The 16,824-nt window shown below is 36.8% G+C and overlaps 1 protein-coding gene across 2 annotated transcripts; it reads left to right on the top strand.

Annotated features, from left to right (window-relative positions):
* The first annotated feature begins 208 nt into the window (after positions 1-208).
* Positions 209-16,742, top strand: zgc:56235 (Voltage-dependent anion-selective channel protein 2-like). 2 transcript variants are annotated; one of them, XM_056466240.1, is made up of 10 exons: positions 209-342; positions 759-838; positions 1,839-1,910; positions 1,979-2,028; positions 9,017-9,169; positions 11,230-11,282; positions 11,357-11,578; positions 11,933-12,083; positions 14,204-14,261; positions 15,494-16,742. In XM_056466240.1, exons 3-10 carry the CDS (start codon positions 1,844-1,846, stop codon positions 15,583-15,585), a joined length of 846 nt encoding a protein of 281 aa, XP_056322215.1. In that variant the 5' UTR covers positions 209-342; positions 759-838; positions 1,839-1,843; the 3' UTR covers positions 15,586-16,742. The 2 variants fall into 2 exon arrangements, with proteins under 2 accessions (XP_056322215.1, XP_056322214.1); XM_056466239.1 differs by lacking the exon at positions 759-838.
* Positions 16,743-16,824: the final 82 nt, after the last annotated feature.

Here is a 16,824-nt window from a genome sequence, read left to right as displayed (position 1 = left end):
ATGTTGACCTGTCATTTAACTGCAAAATGCAATAAATGCTGCTCTCTTTCGTTTGCTTACGCGAAGAGTGTTTTATTCAATAATAAATGAAGTATTTTATTCATTAGCACGGTGACCAAAATTTGACGGCAGCTCTATGCGACAGTCGAATAGCTTTATTTGACGTACTGAGGACTTTTATTTAGTAAACGCTCAGCTGACACAAGTGCGCATGCGCAGTTTGTCTCCTTCACTTTGTCCCGTTAGCAGCAGTTTAGTGTCAAATCTGAAACACAGGACAGCCAAATCCTTCTGCTTTCCTTTCGCTTCGTCGTTTTGTTTGCCTCAACAACAGCGTCCTCGGTATGAATGTGTTTTCCTGATTTTAAGTAGATCGTAACTTTAGTTATTGGACCCGGTTAGATGTGTTGTAGCAGCATGTGGTGGTAGTTAATGAGAAACAGACACCAGCAGCTCCTTTACATAACACCATAATGCACATTTCAACTCAGCTTTGTAGTTTTGTGCTGTCAAATACCAATAACAGTACTTAAATGTGATGTTTTGACATCTCAGTGCTATGTGTTGGACTTTCTTCAAATGATTAAGTCTTAAAGGCTTGATTAGATTATCGTGCTCTAGATCACGCCCCCTGATGCATAAACATGCTTGGCTGTTTTCGTATTTACCTTCTCTAGTGCCAGTAATGCACGTATTTGTTACTAATATCAATAATAGGCGTTTCTGTTATGTTTATAGACGGTTTTTTATGTTCCTAGCCTCCTTGTCAGTAGCATTAAAGGGATAGTTCACCAAAAAAAGAAAGTTCTGTCATCGTTTACTCTTCCTCCACATTGAGGTAAAGTTGGTGTTATATTCACACATTCAGAAGTTCTTCTTAATAATATGCCTTCAGAAAAGTATGCTAAATAGTGAAATCATATTAGCAGCCAATGGCTATCAAACTATTGTAATGTTGTTTTATAGTCATACTTGCATGAGATTTCAGAACCAGTATTCAAAATATCATGGTAAACAATATAGTGAGCTTATCACAAGTTGTCACTGAGCAAATTTGCGAGCATAAAACCAACTTTACCTCAATTTCTTCCACTTGTACCTTTCCAAAACCTGCCAAACTGAGGTAAAGTTGGTTTATATTTGCACATTCAGACTTTCTCGTTAATAATATAATTTCAGAAAAGTATTATTTGCCAATTCATAAGGAAATCATATTAGCAGCCAATGGCTGTCAAAGTACAACGTTACAGTCATTTAAATAGTGATAATGTTGTCTTAAAGTCATACTTGCATGCGATTTCAGAGTGAATATAAAAAGTAGTGTGTAGGGATGCACAATATGTCGTTATCGGCCGATAATTGCTATTTTAATTGTTATCGTTATTGGTCCGATGTCAAAATTAGCCCGAAATTGCATTTAGCAATTTGAAACAGTTTAAATATTACATGGATAAATAAGTAGCAAAGATCAAGGTCCCATAATGCAATTTGAAAAAAAATATATATATATTTTATTAACATCTACCCCTACCCCAACTCCTACAGTAATGTAAAAACTGTAATTTTACTGAGTATTATTCATATTATTTATTAAATGACCTATTACTTTGTATTTTATTAACATCTTCCCTGACCCCAACCCTCAAAGTAATGTAAAAATAGGAATTATTGTTGTGCAGTGTCACAAAAATGATGCTATATTGATGATCCACAGCTGTATCCCCTTTAAATTGTATCCACTCACTGCTTTGGTTTACTCATGCTTAGATAACATTACCTGGAAATATGATACATTTGTTAAAATCCACTGATATTTTCTCTTCTCGTTTATGTGTCAGTCAAAATGGCCGTTCCTCCTGCATACTCGGACTTGGGAAAATCTGCCAAAGACATTTTCAGCAAGGGTTACGGTAAGAGATCTCATCGTTCGGATGACTTCACTTTCTGTAGTGATTTACATATATGTTTTTGTTTGCAGGATTTGGCATTGTTAAGCTGGACCTCAAGACTAAATCTCAAAATGGAGTGGTGAGTTTGTTGTTGTTTATTATGTAACTTGTTCGTTTAACCTAAAAACACGAGTAACAGTTTACAATAAGGAAGTATTGGTTATGCAGTAACTAACATTAATAAGTTAACACATCTGTTAAGCATCACTTAATCTTTGTAATTTGTTGACTAAACCAAAGACAATAGAATACACAAGACATGTCACTGGTGTCTTTTTGAATGGGGAAAAGTGTAACGGTCAATCTGGGGAATAAAGCCCCGCCTACTAGTACGAGATATATCCAGCTGCAGACCTGCAGAACCACACACATTTCAGGCACACACAATCGAGCACACACGATTTAGGCAAACCATATATGGTAACTTAACTCCTTAGCATTATTGCCACCTATTGAATTTCATAAATATGATTTCCCATTTCAGTCATTATTATTATATCGTAACGATCATTTTAACATCTCTGCAGTTTCTGAACTCAAATTATGTGAATAAAATTAATTGGTTAAAGACACTTATGACTTTATTCATGTGTCCACATACACAAATAAACATATCAGACCGTCCAATTGTAGGATTAAGTGTAATAAACTAATTTTAGGATCTTAATATTATCATACTTGGTTAAAATAAGTTTGTTGTAAAATATAAAAAGCAAACAATAATGTGTCACATTAAAAGGAGCTACTATAGTTAATCATTTAAACAATATATAATATAGTTATAAACTGATTATCTTAACTGATTATCTGATTATAAACTACTATCTTTTACTAAACTGTCACAGCTGTCATATATATATTTACTTATTATTTTTTTTATTAATTATTAATAGTTAATTTGTTTCTATTGCTAAATTTTGGTTTAAAACAATATTTTGCTTACTATAAGTTACGACAGTATTTATTGTGGAAAATCATTAATTAAAAAGTTATTAGAAAATTAAGCAAATACTCACTTTTACATCGCTTGAATAAAATATTAATATAGTGTTATACATTTATTACATGCATACATAAATGTATTATTGCCTATATTAACTTGCTATTATTTCCTTGCTATTATTAACGGGATATTATTATTATGTAAATTAAACCTGTCCAATTTAGATCTTTCAGCAAGGCCAGCAAACGAGTATCTGCTACATTGACTCTGTCAGATAATAATGACTGATCATCTATGATGACTGATAGAAAACAGTCTATTATAATTGAATGGCGATCGGAAATGTTCCCCCTATTCGCCCGTCTCGATCGTAATATCTATGAAATAAAGTAAAGTAAACACTATTGTATATTGTGTAGAATATTTATTAACCATAAATATCAAAATAGATCGATAACGATGTCCAAGAAGACGTTAATAACATTAACAACCGCCGTAACCATATATGGTATGCCTAGATTGTGTGTGCCAGATTGTTTGTGCCTAAAACGTGTGTGGTTCTGCAGGCCTGCAGCTGGATATTATTGACTAGTACAGAAGCCAATCATCGATCGCTATATGGCGAATAAAGCCCGCCTTCTAGTACAGGAGCCAATCATTGATCGCTGTAGACTGACAATACTCAACACTAAATAATGAGACACAAAACTTTAACCTGAGTGGTAATTAAAGTTGACAGAAACAAAAAAAATGGTTGGATGCAGACAATAAAATATTTATTTTCACTTTATAATATTATCTAACATTATTCAGTCACAAGATGGAGCCAAACAGTCAAGAATAGCAGCAATAAAGACAATTTTTAAAGCGTTAATGGTGCAGTATGTAAGTTTGACACCCAGTGGTTGAACTAGGTATTGCATGCCTGGTTCAAAACAAAGGCAAGCACAGGTTGTCAGAATGACCACACCAACATATTCAGCATCTACATTTAATCATGTTAAAGAGCTTCAATATGTATTAATTTGATTATAAATCTTACCATTTCGCTGGAGTGCAGTGAGTGCACTATTCTGTGCTTCTGAATGACTGTATTTACATTTCTGTCAGGTTTTATCTGGTGCAAATAGCCTAATTGCTTATCACTGCAAATCTCATCGTGTAGCGTGTTGTTAGGACACAGGGTTACAATGTAACCTGCTCAGCTAATGTTTACATTCGTAATTTTTTACATTATTTACTAGTTTATAACCACGTGAAAGATTACACATTTCTTTAAATATATATTATGTTTTTACATTGTAAGATGCATGGATAATTAAAAGTTCTAGGCACATTAGGTCTGACTGCCTATGTGTAAGAGACAGTATCATTTATCCAAAGTAATGCAAATTATAAGTGCTAGGCACATCAGGTCTGACGGCCTATGTGTGAAATACAGTATCATGTCTCCAAAGTAATGCATATTGTCAGTGTCTTTTGTCTAACAAATAGCCAGATGATACTTTCAGGCAAGGCAAAACCTGTAATGGCAGTTTCTGTTTCTACTGATAAGCACTGCCCACTAAATTGCGTATTTAACTGAGTGCTAACTGTAGTAGTTGAGAGATTTTTCAATGAATGCCACAGCGATAGTGAGTTATTATTAAAGGATTCTGCTTTGAAGAGACCCGAAAATCATCCTGGTTTTGGTCTCTTTTTCAAATTCACAACACACCTCATGTGGAACTCTGAATCTGCATCTCATTTCGGAGGCTGTTACTGTCCACCGGAGGTCACAGGGTGCTGAAATATAATTGGCTAAACTAGCATTGGGCGGGTTAAAAGAACCAAAACAAAGACAGGAACGGAAAATACATTTTTAAAGCAGAATATCTGACTTCAGCATTGTTTTTCAGATAAACAAGTATGTTTACTTGGGATGTTTCTTAAATATCTGCAACTATATTATGGGGTTTTATGCTTTAGAAGAGTCAAAAACTTCCATTCCGCACCTTTAACCCTGCAAAACCTTGTATCGTTTCTAATTCAAATATCTCAAATAAATCTTAAATCAGGAAGCATCTTTTAGACAAAAGATATTGTTTTGTTTTCAGAAATAATCATTCAATAATAAGTGATTTTTTTTCTTTCTTTCTGTAAAACCAGCAAAATAATCCAATGAGTTAAATAAAATTGTGCTTTTTAGTTTGCTTATACATTGGACTGGCTCTGACTAAACATAGTATAATGTGTTATTCATTACATTAGTCAACATGAACTAATACTATATTTCAAAATACTGTTATTCAGCATTACATAATCTTGGGTAATGTTAATTTACTCATTTTCTAATGCATCTCTATACATTAACAGCCTAATTAGTTCATGTTTACACTAATGCATTTGTTCATCGATTAGGTATTAGGTACACCTGTCCAACTGCTTGTTAACACAAATTTCTGATCAGCCAATCACATGGCAGCAACTCAATGCATTTAGGCATGTTGACATGGTCAAGACGATCTGCTGCAGGTCAAACCGAGCATCAGAATAGAGAAGAAAGGGGATTTAAGTGACTTTGAACGTGGCATGGTTTTTAGTGCCAGACGGGCTGGTCTGAGTATTTCAGAAACTGCTGATGGGATTTTCACACACAACCATCTCTAGGGTTTACAGAGAATGGCCCGAAAAATAAAATATCCAGTGAGCGGCAGTTCTGTGAGCACAAACACCTTGTTGATGTCAGAGGAGAATGGCCAGACTGGTTCGAACTACTAGTAAGGTGTACCTAATAAAGTGGCCAGTAAGTGCATACTAAATCTAATTTGTGCACTACACATATATTAATGTGTTAATTAATACATTTTAAAGAGTTACAGAAACAGATCACCAAAAAGGACTATTTTCATCATGCTTCAAAATGTTAACACAAGTTTAGATTTTTTTCTATGCCCATTTTGAGATGCATTTTGATTGTAAGACGTTTGTAAGAGCGTTTTTTTTTTTTTTGTGTAGAGAAAGTTTCGCTCTAGAGTCCCACACATGCTTGTGGTCTCCATTACACATCATTTACCATACAGACGGAACTGCTTGGATCTTTATCTTGCTGGCAGTTATCTGTGGGCAACTGTTTTCATTTCATGCGTAAATTAGTTTTTTCTTTAACTACATTACCAACGTTAGTCTAGCTGAATGCTGAGTCACGTCCCATCAGCCCCGTGCTTCATTCAGAATAAACCTGATTATATCCCATCGCTCAACATCTGGCATTCAGTAATATCATGAGCCACCTGCTCACATGCTTGTGTTTCAGCATTAAAGGAGACCTATTATGTCCCTTTTTAATAAGATGTAAAATAACCCTCTGATGTCCCTAGAGTGTGGTTGTGAAGTTTCAGCTCAAAATACCACACTAATCATGTGTCATAACTCTATGAATATGCCCCTTTTAGGCTTTGATGCAAACTGTGGCGTTTTGGTGACTGTCGCTTTAAATTCAAATGAGACTGTGCTCTTTTTAAAAGAGGGCGGAGCTATAAATGCCTGCGTGTCAGCATAGCGGCAGATTCGAAACAGAACTAATGTTATCTTTTAGACTTTTTTCGAGAATTTTCCATTATAGGCTTTCTGACAAACAGTTTTAGCACACACTAACACTTCTGTTGTTAACCGAAGCTAAAATAATCATGATATCATAATGCCTTGATAGACAACTGAACTACTAACTTCATGAACCTAAAAATATACACCATATACAGTGCATCCGGAAAGTGTTCATAGCGCTTCACGTTTTCCACATGTCTTTATGTTACAGCCTGATTCCAAAATGGATTAAATTCATTGATTTCCTCAACATTCTACACACAATCCCCCATAATGACAAAGAGTTCTTGAAATTGTGGCAAATTTATTAACAATAAAATCCTGAAAGATCACATGTACATCAGTATTCACAGCCTTTGCAGTGAAGCTCTAAATTGAGCTCGGGTGTATTCTGATTCCACTGATCATTCCTGAGATGTTTCAGCAGCTTCATTGGAGTTCACCTGTGCTCAATTCAGTTTTTAATTTTTATTTATTTTTATTCATACATTTTATTTATTAATTAATTTATTTATTTATTTATTGATTTATTGATTGATTGATTGATTGATTGATTGATTTTGCTGGCTGGCTGGCTGGCTCCAGAAGAAACCACTGAACAACCAATAATGTGACTTAATTTTCTAATTATATATTGATTATTATATATAAATAACTGAATACTAGTATTTTAAAGAGCCCCTATTATGTTTTTTTGAAAATGACCTTCTATGTAGTGTGTAACACAGCTCTAATTGGAGTGAAATATCCAGCTAAGGCTTAAATCTGAAAGTGTTTAAAACTAGTGATTCGACTCAAATGGTTCAAATGAATCATCAGGGTAACGAGTCTTTAGCCGTGTCGGCGTGACGTAGAAACGCAACCCAAGCCCTGCCCATTTTTTGTGCACGCAGACGCGGGAAGATTGAAACCCTGGGCCCCAAACACTATAGAAAGAAAAAGAAGACGACAAACACTGTAGCAGATCCCGGTTGAATCATGTCGTGAAGACGCTGTGCTCTGAAGTGTGAGGGAAAGTTATTTTCCCTTCCCAAAGATGAGGCTGTGAAGAGTCAGTGGTTGGAGTTTATTTTTGCAAAAAATACCTTAGCATTATAGCCCCAGCCTTGTGCTGTGTTCCTGTCATTTTTCTGACGAGTGCTTCAGCAATCTACTTGCTTACAACGAGGGATTCGTAAAGTAATGTTTGCTGTAAATTCATTTTAAAATAAATTTGATCAGTAAGTAGTTTTATATTAATAATGCTGAGCATAAAAGACTAAGGGCTCTATTTTAATGATCTAGGCGCCTAGGAGTGATCTAGGAGTCTAAAGCTCATGATGCAAAAGCATTAATGACGTATCCGAATCCACTTTTGCTATTTTAAGGACGGTAAAATACACTCTTCACCCCGGCTCATGGTCTAACAGGGTTGAGCTTAATCTCTTAATGAGTTATGGGTGTGTTTTGAGCATAACGTGCATTAAACCAATCAGAGTCTCGTCTCCCATTCCCTTTAGGAGTCAGCTGTGTAGCACCGTGGTGCATTTGTTATTTACATGGCAGACTCTGTAAGTGGAAAACCTGAAGGCTTAACTAGCAAGAAACAGTTAAGCAGAGCATCTGCAGCGCGAGGATAAAGAACGAGCCTCCTCCATTCGGCATCTTTACTTTCTCTTTACTTTTACTATTTACTCCTTTACTTTGGTGGAGTAAGGAAACGGTGTCCTACACACTCCACTAAAGACATCCATTAGCCTACATATTTAATTTTGTTTGTTAAGCGCAAATATTTGTGTCAAAACTATTTCTAAATTCAGTTCTAATTTCCAGCAAACAAATAATGAACAATAATAACGAAGTGTAGTCAAAACACTGAGCTATATCTAAACACAAGTCTTATTCTTATGCTCCATATGGTGAAGCATATGTCTCCTAAACCTGACAGGTGGACAAATCTAAACTTGTTCTTATTAAAACAAATATAAATATGCTCATAATAAATAATATGTATATTAATAATAATAATAATAACATTATACAAATGCAAATCATCAACTGTGAAAAAAACCCAGAGGTGAAGAAGGCATGGAGGCAAAAATAATAATTATAATAATTAATAACTTTTAATTGTTTTCATCTGTAAAGATATTTGTGTGTTGCTGTACATCCTGTGTGTATTCAGCAATGTGTAAGAGTTTGGACCTGCATAGCTGCATAACTAACTGCGCTGGACTTTAGACCAGTTTTCAGTCGGTCAATGGCGCGGTCTATTTCAGTTCCTCAAAATAGCAACACACCAATTGCCTTAACACACCTCCTTTTCAGACCAGCACACCCTTGACTCCACAAAGTGGCGCAAATAGATCTGCTTTTAAAAACAACGTGGTAAAACGTGTAAATTAGGGTTGTGCTGGTCTGAAAATAGCAGCAAATTGCGCCAAACACGTCTTGCGCTTTATTGCACCGGGTGTATGAAAGGGCCCTAACTGTATATAACTAGTATAGCAGATACTGACGTCACAGATGCATACTTAATTTTAGTTTTTTTTAACCACAGGAGTTTAACACATCTGGATCAACCAACACGGACACGGGAAAAGCCGCCGGGAGTTTGGAGACCAAGTATAAGCTGAAGGATCTGGGTTTGAGTTTGAACCAGAAGTGGAACACGGACAACATGCTCACGACTGAAGTCTCTGTGGAAGACCAGGTCAGCCGATCAAACACATTACCATCAAACATATGTGACACTGGACCACAAAACCAATTATAATGTCTTTTTTGGAATAAACTGAACAATGCTGTCTGGAAGCTCAATAAATAAGCTTTCCATCGATGTTTACTTTGTTAGAAAATGACAGTATTGGGTTGTGATACAGCTGTTTGAAAATCTGCAATCTGAGGGTTAAAAAAAAGAAAATACTGAGAAAATCTGCCTTTAAAGGTTTGATCGCCATTGAGGTTTAAAAACCTGTAAGCTGAATAAATAAGCTTTCCATCAATGGAGATACCACTAATAGAATCTGGAATGTGAAGTTTGAAAGAAATCTGAGAAAATACTGTAGGAGATTGAACATAATCTTTACTTAAAGGGATAGTTCACCATTTTCAAACCTCTATGATTTCCCTTTCTCTGTTGAACACAAAAGAAGATATTTTGAAAAATGTTAGAAATCTGCTACCATTGACTTTTTCGTTGTAGGAAAAACATACTATGGCAGTCAATGGTTACAGGTTTACTGCAATTTTCTAAATATCTTCTGTGTTGAACAGAAAAAGAAACTCAAACTGGTTTATGACAGATAAAGGTTGAATAAATTCTCAGTTTTCAACCATCCCTTTAATATCCTAATGATTTTAGCCATAAATAAGCTATACAGTTGACAATGTACAATGTATTTTTTGTCTATTGCCAAAATATGCTTGTGATAGTTGTTAAGATGGTGAGGAAGAAGGCAGGATTAGAGATTTTTAATAAATAAGAAGTCTAGCATTTAGCATTTTGTGACACTGTACAACAATAATTAATATTTTTACATTGCTGTGAGGGTTGGGGTAGCGGTAGACCTTAATAAAATAAAATGTAATGGGTAATTTAATAAATAATATGTATAAAACTGTGTATAATTACTGTTTTTACATTGCTGTGAGGGTTGGGGTATGGGTAGACGTTAATACAATACAATTTAATGGGTAATTTAATAAATAATATGATTTATACTCTGTATATTTACTGTTTTTACATTATTGTGAGTTGGGGTAGAGGTAGACGATAATAAAAATACAATTTAATGGGTAGTTTAATAAATAATATGATTTTATTATCTGTATATTTACTGTTTTACATTAATAAAAATACAATTTATTGGGTAATTTAATAAATAATATGAATAATACTCTGTATAATTACTACTTTTACATTACTGTGTGGCTTAGGATAGGGGTAGACATTAATAAAATACAATTAATTGGTAATTTAATAAATAATATAAATAATTCTCATTAACTGCCATCTGCAGCTGTATCTCTTCTAGCAATAACCATCTGGTTCTGGTTCTCTCTCCATCTGTTGCTTGGCCAGGGTTTAAACAGCATTTCTGTGTCCCAATTCACACACTATCCGTCCTAAATAGTTTTCAAAAATAGAATTAGTATGTCCCAAACAGAGCTAAGTGTACAACCGAATGCTAATATTGCCCACAAAACATTGCACGCTGACATGAATTCGAACTACAAACTCGGGTAAAAAGTGTTTCCACGTTATATTTCATCTCAACAACAACAACATTGAGAACTTCTATAAAGACGTGTGTGAACATTAACTTCTGAATGCAGAATTATTCAAACACCTGAGGAGAATTCTCTGCATGAAAGACTGGTGACTGGAGATGAACACACAGCTGAATCTCCACTAAGATAGGTGTGTCGAGATGATTGACGGGATGTAACTAAGCAACATAACGGTCCATTAATGAGGAAGTAGCATGTGCTAAAGCTAGCATACTCTTCTGTTACACACCCAAAAGTATATACAGTATCTTCACCAACAAATGACATACCTTTAGAGCGTAGTATAAGTTTGCAAAAAACACAGATGTTAGTAATGCATTTTATGGACCTACTTTCAAGGAGCTGTGCTTCCAACCCGTTTTCTCTCCACGTGGGACGTGGGATGCCCCCCTGTTGACAATTTGTAACTTAAGGTTTTGTAGTCCAGGGTCACATGTTTGTTATTTGCAGACTTCTGAATGTCTCATGTTGTCTCCTCAGCTCGCGGAGGGGCTGAAAGTGGCCCTGGACACATCTTTTGTACCGAACACCGGGTGAGTTGTCTGCATCTATTGTGTCTGGTGTGATGATTTAGGTTTTTACTTTGACTGTGTTCATCTTACTTTAGCAAGAAGAGCGGTAAACTGAAAACCAGCTACAAGCGGGAGTTTGTCAACGTGAGCTGTGACCTTGATTTCGAGGGTCCGGTCGTTCATTCTTCGGCCGTTTTGGGATACGAAGGCTGGCTCCTGGGATACCTGGTGGCGTTTGACACAGCCAAATCCAAACTGGTGCAAAACAACTTCGCTCTGGGATACAAGACTGGAGACTTCCAGCTTCATACTAATGTGTAAGCTACTTACTGTATGTCTGTCCATCCGTCCATCTATCCATCTGTCCATCCATCTGTCCATCCATCTGTCCATCCATCCATCCATCCATCCATCCATCCATCCATCCATCCATCCATCCATCCATCCATCCATCCATCCATCTATCTATCTATCTATCTATCTATCTATCTATCTATCTATCTATCTATCTATCTATCTATCTATCTATCTATCTATCTATCTATCTGTCTATCTGTCTAGCTATCTATATCTGTCTATCTGTCTGTCTATCTATCTGTCTATCTATATCTGTCTGTCTGTCTATCTAATAGTTGTAGATGTGTTGAATGAACTGTGCTGTGTGTCCTCAGTAATGATGGTGCAGAGTTTGGTGGATCTGTGTATCAGAAGGTCAGCGATCAGCTGGAGACGGCCGTCACTTTAGCCTGGACCGCCGGCAGCAACAACACACGGTTCGGAGTAGCTGCGAAGTACCAGCTAGATAAAGATGCCTCGTTGTCTGTAAGTTAATCTTCATCAAGTATGATCGGGATCGTCGTGTTATTATTCGTTTCATTTGGTTTTGATTAGGCTATAAACTTTCTCCAAGTCATTGTACAACCACAAACGCACATTCTTGGCCAATGCATTGCAAGCTTGTGGTTACAGTGTGCAACAGTTGAGAATGCACGAGTGTTACGTTATGAATTGCATTCAGACACGCTATGCAACAAAACCTGAAATCAAGGTCTGTGTAATCAGAAGCATCTGCGTTCATGTATACGTGACCCTAGACAACAAGATATAGGAATATAAGAATAGGGTTGTTCTTTTGTGCAAAAAAACAATCATTTGAATATTAAAGGGAACTTAGATAAAGATTAAACTGTTGCTTGAGGCTGTAAAGGGATAGTTCACACAAATAGGAAAATTTACTCAATATTTACGCTCCTTCAAGTGGTTCAAACCCTTTATGAGTTATAAGATATTTCAAAGAAAGCTGAAAACAAATACCTATAGGTTTCCAGCATTTTTCTAAATATCTTCTTTTGTTTTTAACAGATCAAAGAAACTCTAAGAGGTTTGAAACAGGTGAAGAGCAAGTAAATGATGACAGAATTGACATTTTCTTTGACCCATTAAACATACCATTTATTTTCTGGGCTAGTTTACCATGCAGAAATGTTATTGAATCATATAAGTGATTACATAGTGTTTACTTCCAAGCCATCAAAGAATGTCACAATGTGGAGGGAAGGTGATTTAAGTGACGCTGAACGTGGCATGAATGTTGGTGCCAGATGGGCTGCTCTGAGCATTTCAGAAACTGCTGATCTACTGGGATTTTCACGCACAACCATCTCTAGGGTTTACAGAGAATGGTCTGACAAAGAGGAAATATCCAGTGAGCGGCAGTTCTGTGGGCGCAAATGCCTTGTTGGAGAATGACCAGACTGGTTCCAGCTGATGGAAAGGCAACAGTAACTCAAATAAGCACTCGTTACAACCGAGGTCTGCAGAAGAGCATCTCTGAACACACAACACGTCCAACCTTGAGGCGGATGGGCTACAGCAGCAGAAGACCACACCGGGTGCCGCTCCTGTCAGCTAAGAACAGGAAACTGAGGCTACAATTCACACAGGCTCACCAAAACTGGACAATAGAAGATTGGAGAAACGTTGCCTGGTCTGATGAGTCTCCATTTCTGCTGCACATTCAGATGGTCGGGTCAGAATTTGGCATCAACAACATGAAAGCATGGATCCATCCTGCCTTGTATCAGCGGTTCAGGCTGGTGGTGGTGGTGTAATGGTGTGGGGGATATTTTCTTGGCACACTTTGGGTCCATTAGTACCAATTGAGCATGGTGTCAACACCACAGCCTACCTGAGTATTGTTGCTGATCATGTCCATCCCTTTATGACCACAGTGTCTCCATCTTCTGATGGCTACTTCCAGCAGGATAACGCACCATGTCATAAAGCGTGAATCATCTCAGACTGGTTTCTTGAACATGACAATGAGTTCACTGTACTCAAATGGCCTCCACAGTCACCAGAGCTCAATCCAATAGAGCACCTTTGGGATGTGGTGGAACGGGAGATTGGCATCATGGATGTGCAGCCGACAAATCTGCAGCAACTGTGTGATGCTATCATGTCAATATGGAGCAAAATCTCTGAGGAATATTTCCAGTAGCTTGAGTCTATGCCAAAAAGGATAAAGGCAGTTCTGAAGACAAAGAGGGGGTCCAACCCAGTACTAGTAAGGTGTACCTAATGAAATGTGTATATCAAAATGTCCATTTTAATTAGTGATGCGCATTGCTAAGCACTTCACTTAGACAACTTTAGTGATTTTTTTCAGTATTTACATTTTCTTTGGACCCTCAGATTCCAGCTTTCCAATATTTCCATTAATATTGTCCGTTCATAACAGAGTATACATAGATGGAAAGCATATTTATTCAGCTTACAATTTATGTTGAAATCTCAATTTTAAAACATGAGTAGTTTTGTGGTGCAGGGTTACATGTTTGCATATTGTTTAAGGGAATTATTTTTTTTTAATCCACATGAAAAACATGGAAGCACTAAGAAGCTTCTGACCCTGTCTTCTCTTCATTATTACTATACAACAGGCTAAAGTGAACAATGCGAGTCTGATTGGAGTTGGTTACACTCAGAGTCTTCGACCAGGTAATCCTGTTTCAGTTCTTCAAATGATTAATAGTTTTTCTCAAAAGTGTTTTTATTGAACATGTTAGATCTGAAACATGCGGTACAGTTTAACTTTTTTCTGTTATTTTTAAGACAACAAACAAACAAAACCCATCGCACACGTACACTACCTGACAAAAGTATTTTCGCCTATCCAAGTTTTAGGATCAACAAATATTAACTCGACTTCTATTTGATCATCTGGTATCAGAAGTGGCTTATATGAAAGGCAAAGGCCTCTAGATTACACTTACTCTAGATTATTAATTAATTAGGACAGTAAGGTCTGACTCTGCTTAGACTAAAGTCTGCTCACTGACATGGTCTTTAGCCCCCTTGTTTGAGCAACCGACTCCTATGCAAAGAATCACCGGTTTGATCCCAGCTCAGAATGGGATGGGTGCAGTAGGACCGATGGTTTACACATGGGGGCTCGTCCGGGATAGGAGTGAGTTGAGGAAGTTGAGTGTAACGTAGGCCAGCTATAGTGAAGTGCTATGCAGGTAAACCTCACTCTTCTGACCTCAAAAGCTGCTCTAGCGACAGGCATTAAAGGACTCCCATGCAAAGAATTTCCGGTTCAATCCCAGCTCAGACTGGTTTGGGTGCAATAGGACCGATGGGTTACATATTGTTTTAATTTTACATTATTAATATACAGTTGAAGTCAAAGTGATTACAATATTTCCCAAATGATGTTTAACAGAGCAAGAAATTTCTCACAGTATTTCCTCTAATATTTGTTCTTCTGGAGAAAGTCTTATTTGTTTTATTTGGGCTAGAATAAAAGCAGTTTTAATTTTTTAAGGTCAATATTATTCGCCCCTTTAAGCAATATTAGTTTTGGATTGTCTCCAGAACAAACCATCATTATTCAATGACTTCCCTAATTACCCTAACTTGCCTAATTATACTAGTTAAGCCTTTGAAGCCATGTTTTTTCATTAGATGCTGGCAATTATATGCAATGGAAACTGATTACAAACACACATTTTTATTTAACTCCACCGAATTAAACATGCAACATAGTGGCTAGATCATGTGATGACCATGCTACCGTTTACAACATTCAGCTTGGTGTGCTGCATCGCACATAAAGCACAAACTCTCAACAAAATAGCCTCAAAATGTTCATAAATAGCATGCGGTGTACACGTGTAGTCATTCCCCACTCACTTTTAATGACTACTAATCTCTTTCTCATTGTCCAGGGGTGAAACTGACTCTCTCGGCTCTCGTTGATGGGAAAAACTTCAACACCGGCGGACACAAGGTCGGACTGGGGTTTGAGTTGGAAGCGTAAAACAGAAGAAGTCCTCACTTCCTCTCTCATTGCCCTTCTACACCACATCACACACACACTAGCACTCCACGACTCCAACACTTAGCAGCATGTTGACGGTTTTCGCAAGTCTGTGTGTGATTCGCTGAAAGATCTGGCCTTCTATGGGAAATATCTGCTGGTCACCTAATTTATTTAATAAAGGCCGTATATTTACAGAGCCCCTGCAGCAAACCAAAATACACAAGTAGCGGTAGATTAGCAAGCATTGGGGAATGTTTCTCTGGGGACGTCGACGCATGCTAAGCACTTAGGTTTCGTAGCGGAGGTCAGAAAAACTGCATGATGGTAGTGGAGGTTGTTTCTCAGGACGGCTGTTGTTAGTGTGACGTTGCACTTCTTGGGTTTTAGGCTTTTGAAAGCGCTCACAGGAAACCGAAGAGACAGCAGACGCGCGTGTATTTTTAGAGCTTGCAACACTTTCTTTTACATTCATTGATGGTTAGAGAGCAGCTCTGTATTGTGGAGGAAATGGCAAGCAGAAAGCCACTTCAAATGGATTCTTGTGAGAAACTTGAGCATATTATATTTATAATATACCAACTGCTTTACGTCTATATTAATATTACTGTTTGCTTATATAGCTATGGAAAACAATATACATTTTGTCAACTGGCCATTTTCAAGGTGTTTCAGTTCCCATAGCTGTATGTGTGCAGTATATATATATATATATGTAGATGTATGGGTATATACTATATAGGTACAAAAGCTGTCACTGTGGTACATTTTAGGTACTAATATGTAACTTTAAAGGAGACCTGTTATGCCTCTTTGTACAGGATGTAAAATAAGTCCCTACTGGACGTCCCTAGAGTCTGTATGTGAAGTTTCAGCTCAAAATACCACACAAATACTGTTTTATAACTCTTTGAAACTGACCCTTATAGATCCTAATTGTGGCGTTTTGGCGACTGTCGCTTTAAATTCAACTGAGATTGGGCTCTTATCTATGAATGCTTATGTGTCAGCATAGTGGCAAATTCCAAACTCTAATGGCAGACGGCTGCTTCTCACTCAGGGCTGTCTTTGCTAATAAGTAGGGCCAGACAGAATCTGCGGACATTTTCTGCTATTTCTGCTGAGAATTTTGATAAAAATCTGCGGATATCTGCTGAATTATTCTGGGAGGATCATAACTAAAACCTTAATCTGTGAACTAAAAATAATCTCTTTTAACTTTTATTTAATATTTAAAAT

The sequence above is a fragment of the Danio aesculapii genome, chromosome 10, assembly GCF_903798145.1.
Source record: "Danio aesculapii chromosome 10, fDanAes4.1, whole genome shotgun sequence".
Lineage (NCBI taxonomy): Eukaryota > Metazoa > Chordata > Actinopteri > Cypriniformes > Danionidae > Danio > Danio aesculapii.
Note: the sequence above shows the minus strand (reverse complement) of the source record. Positions and strands in the feature narration are given on the sequence as shown.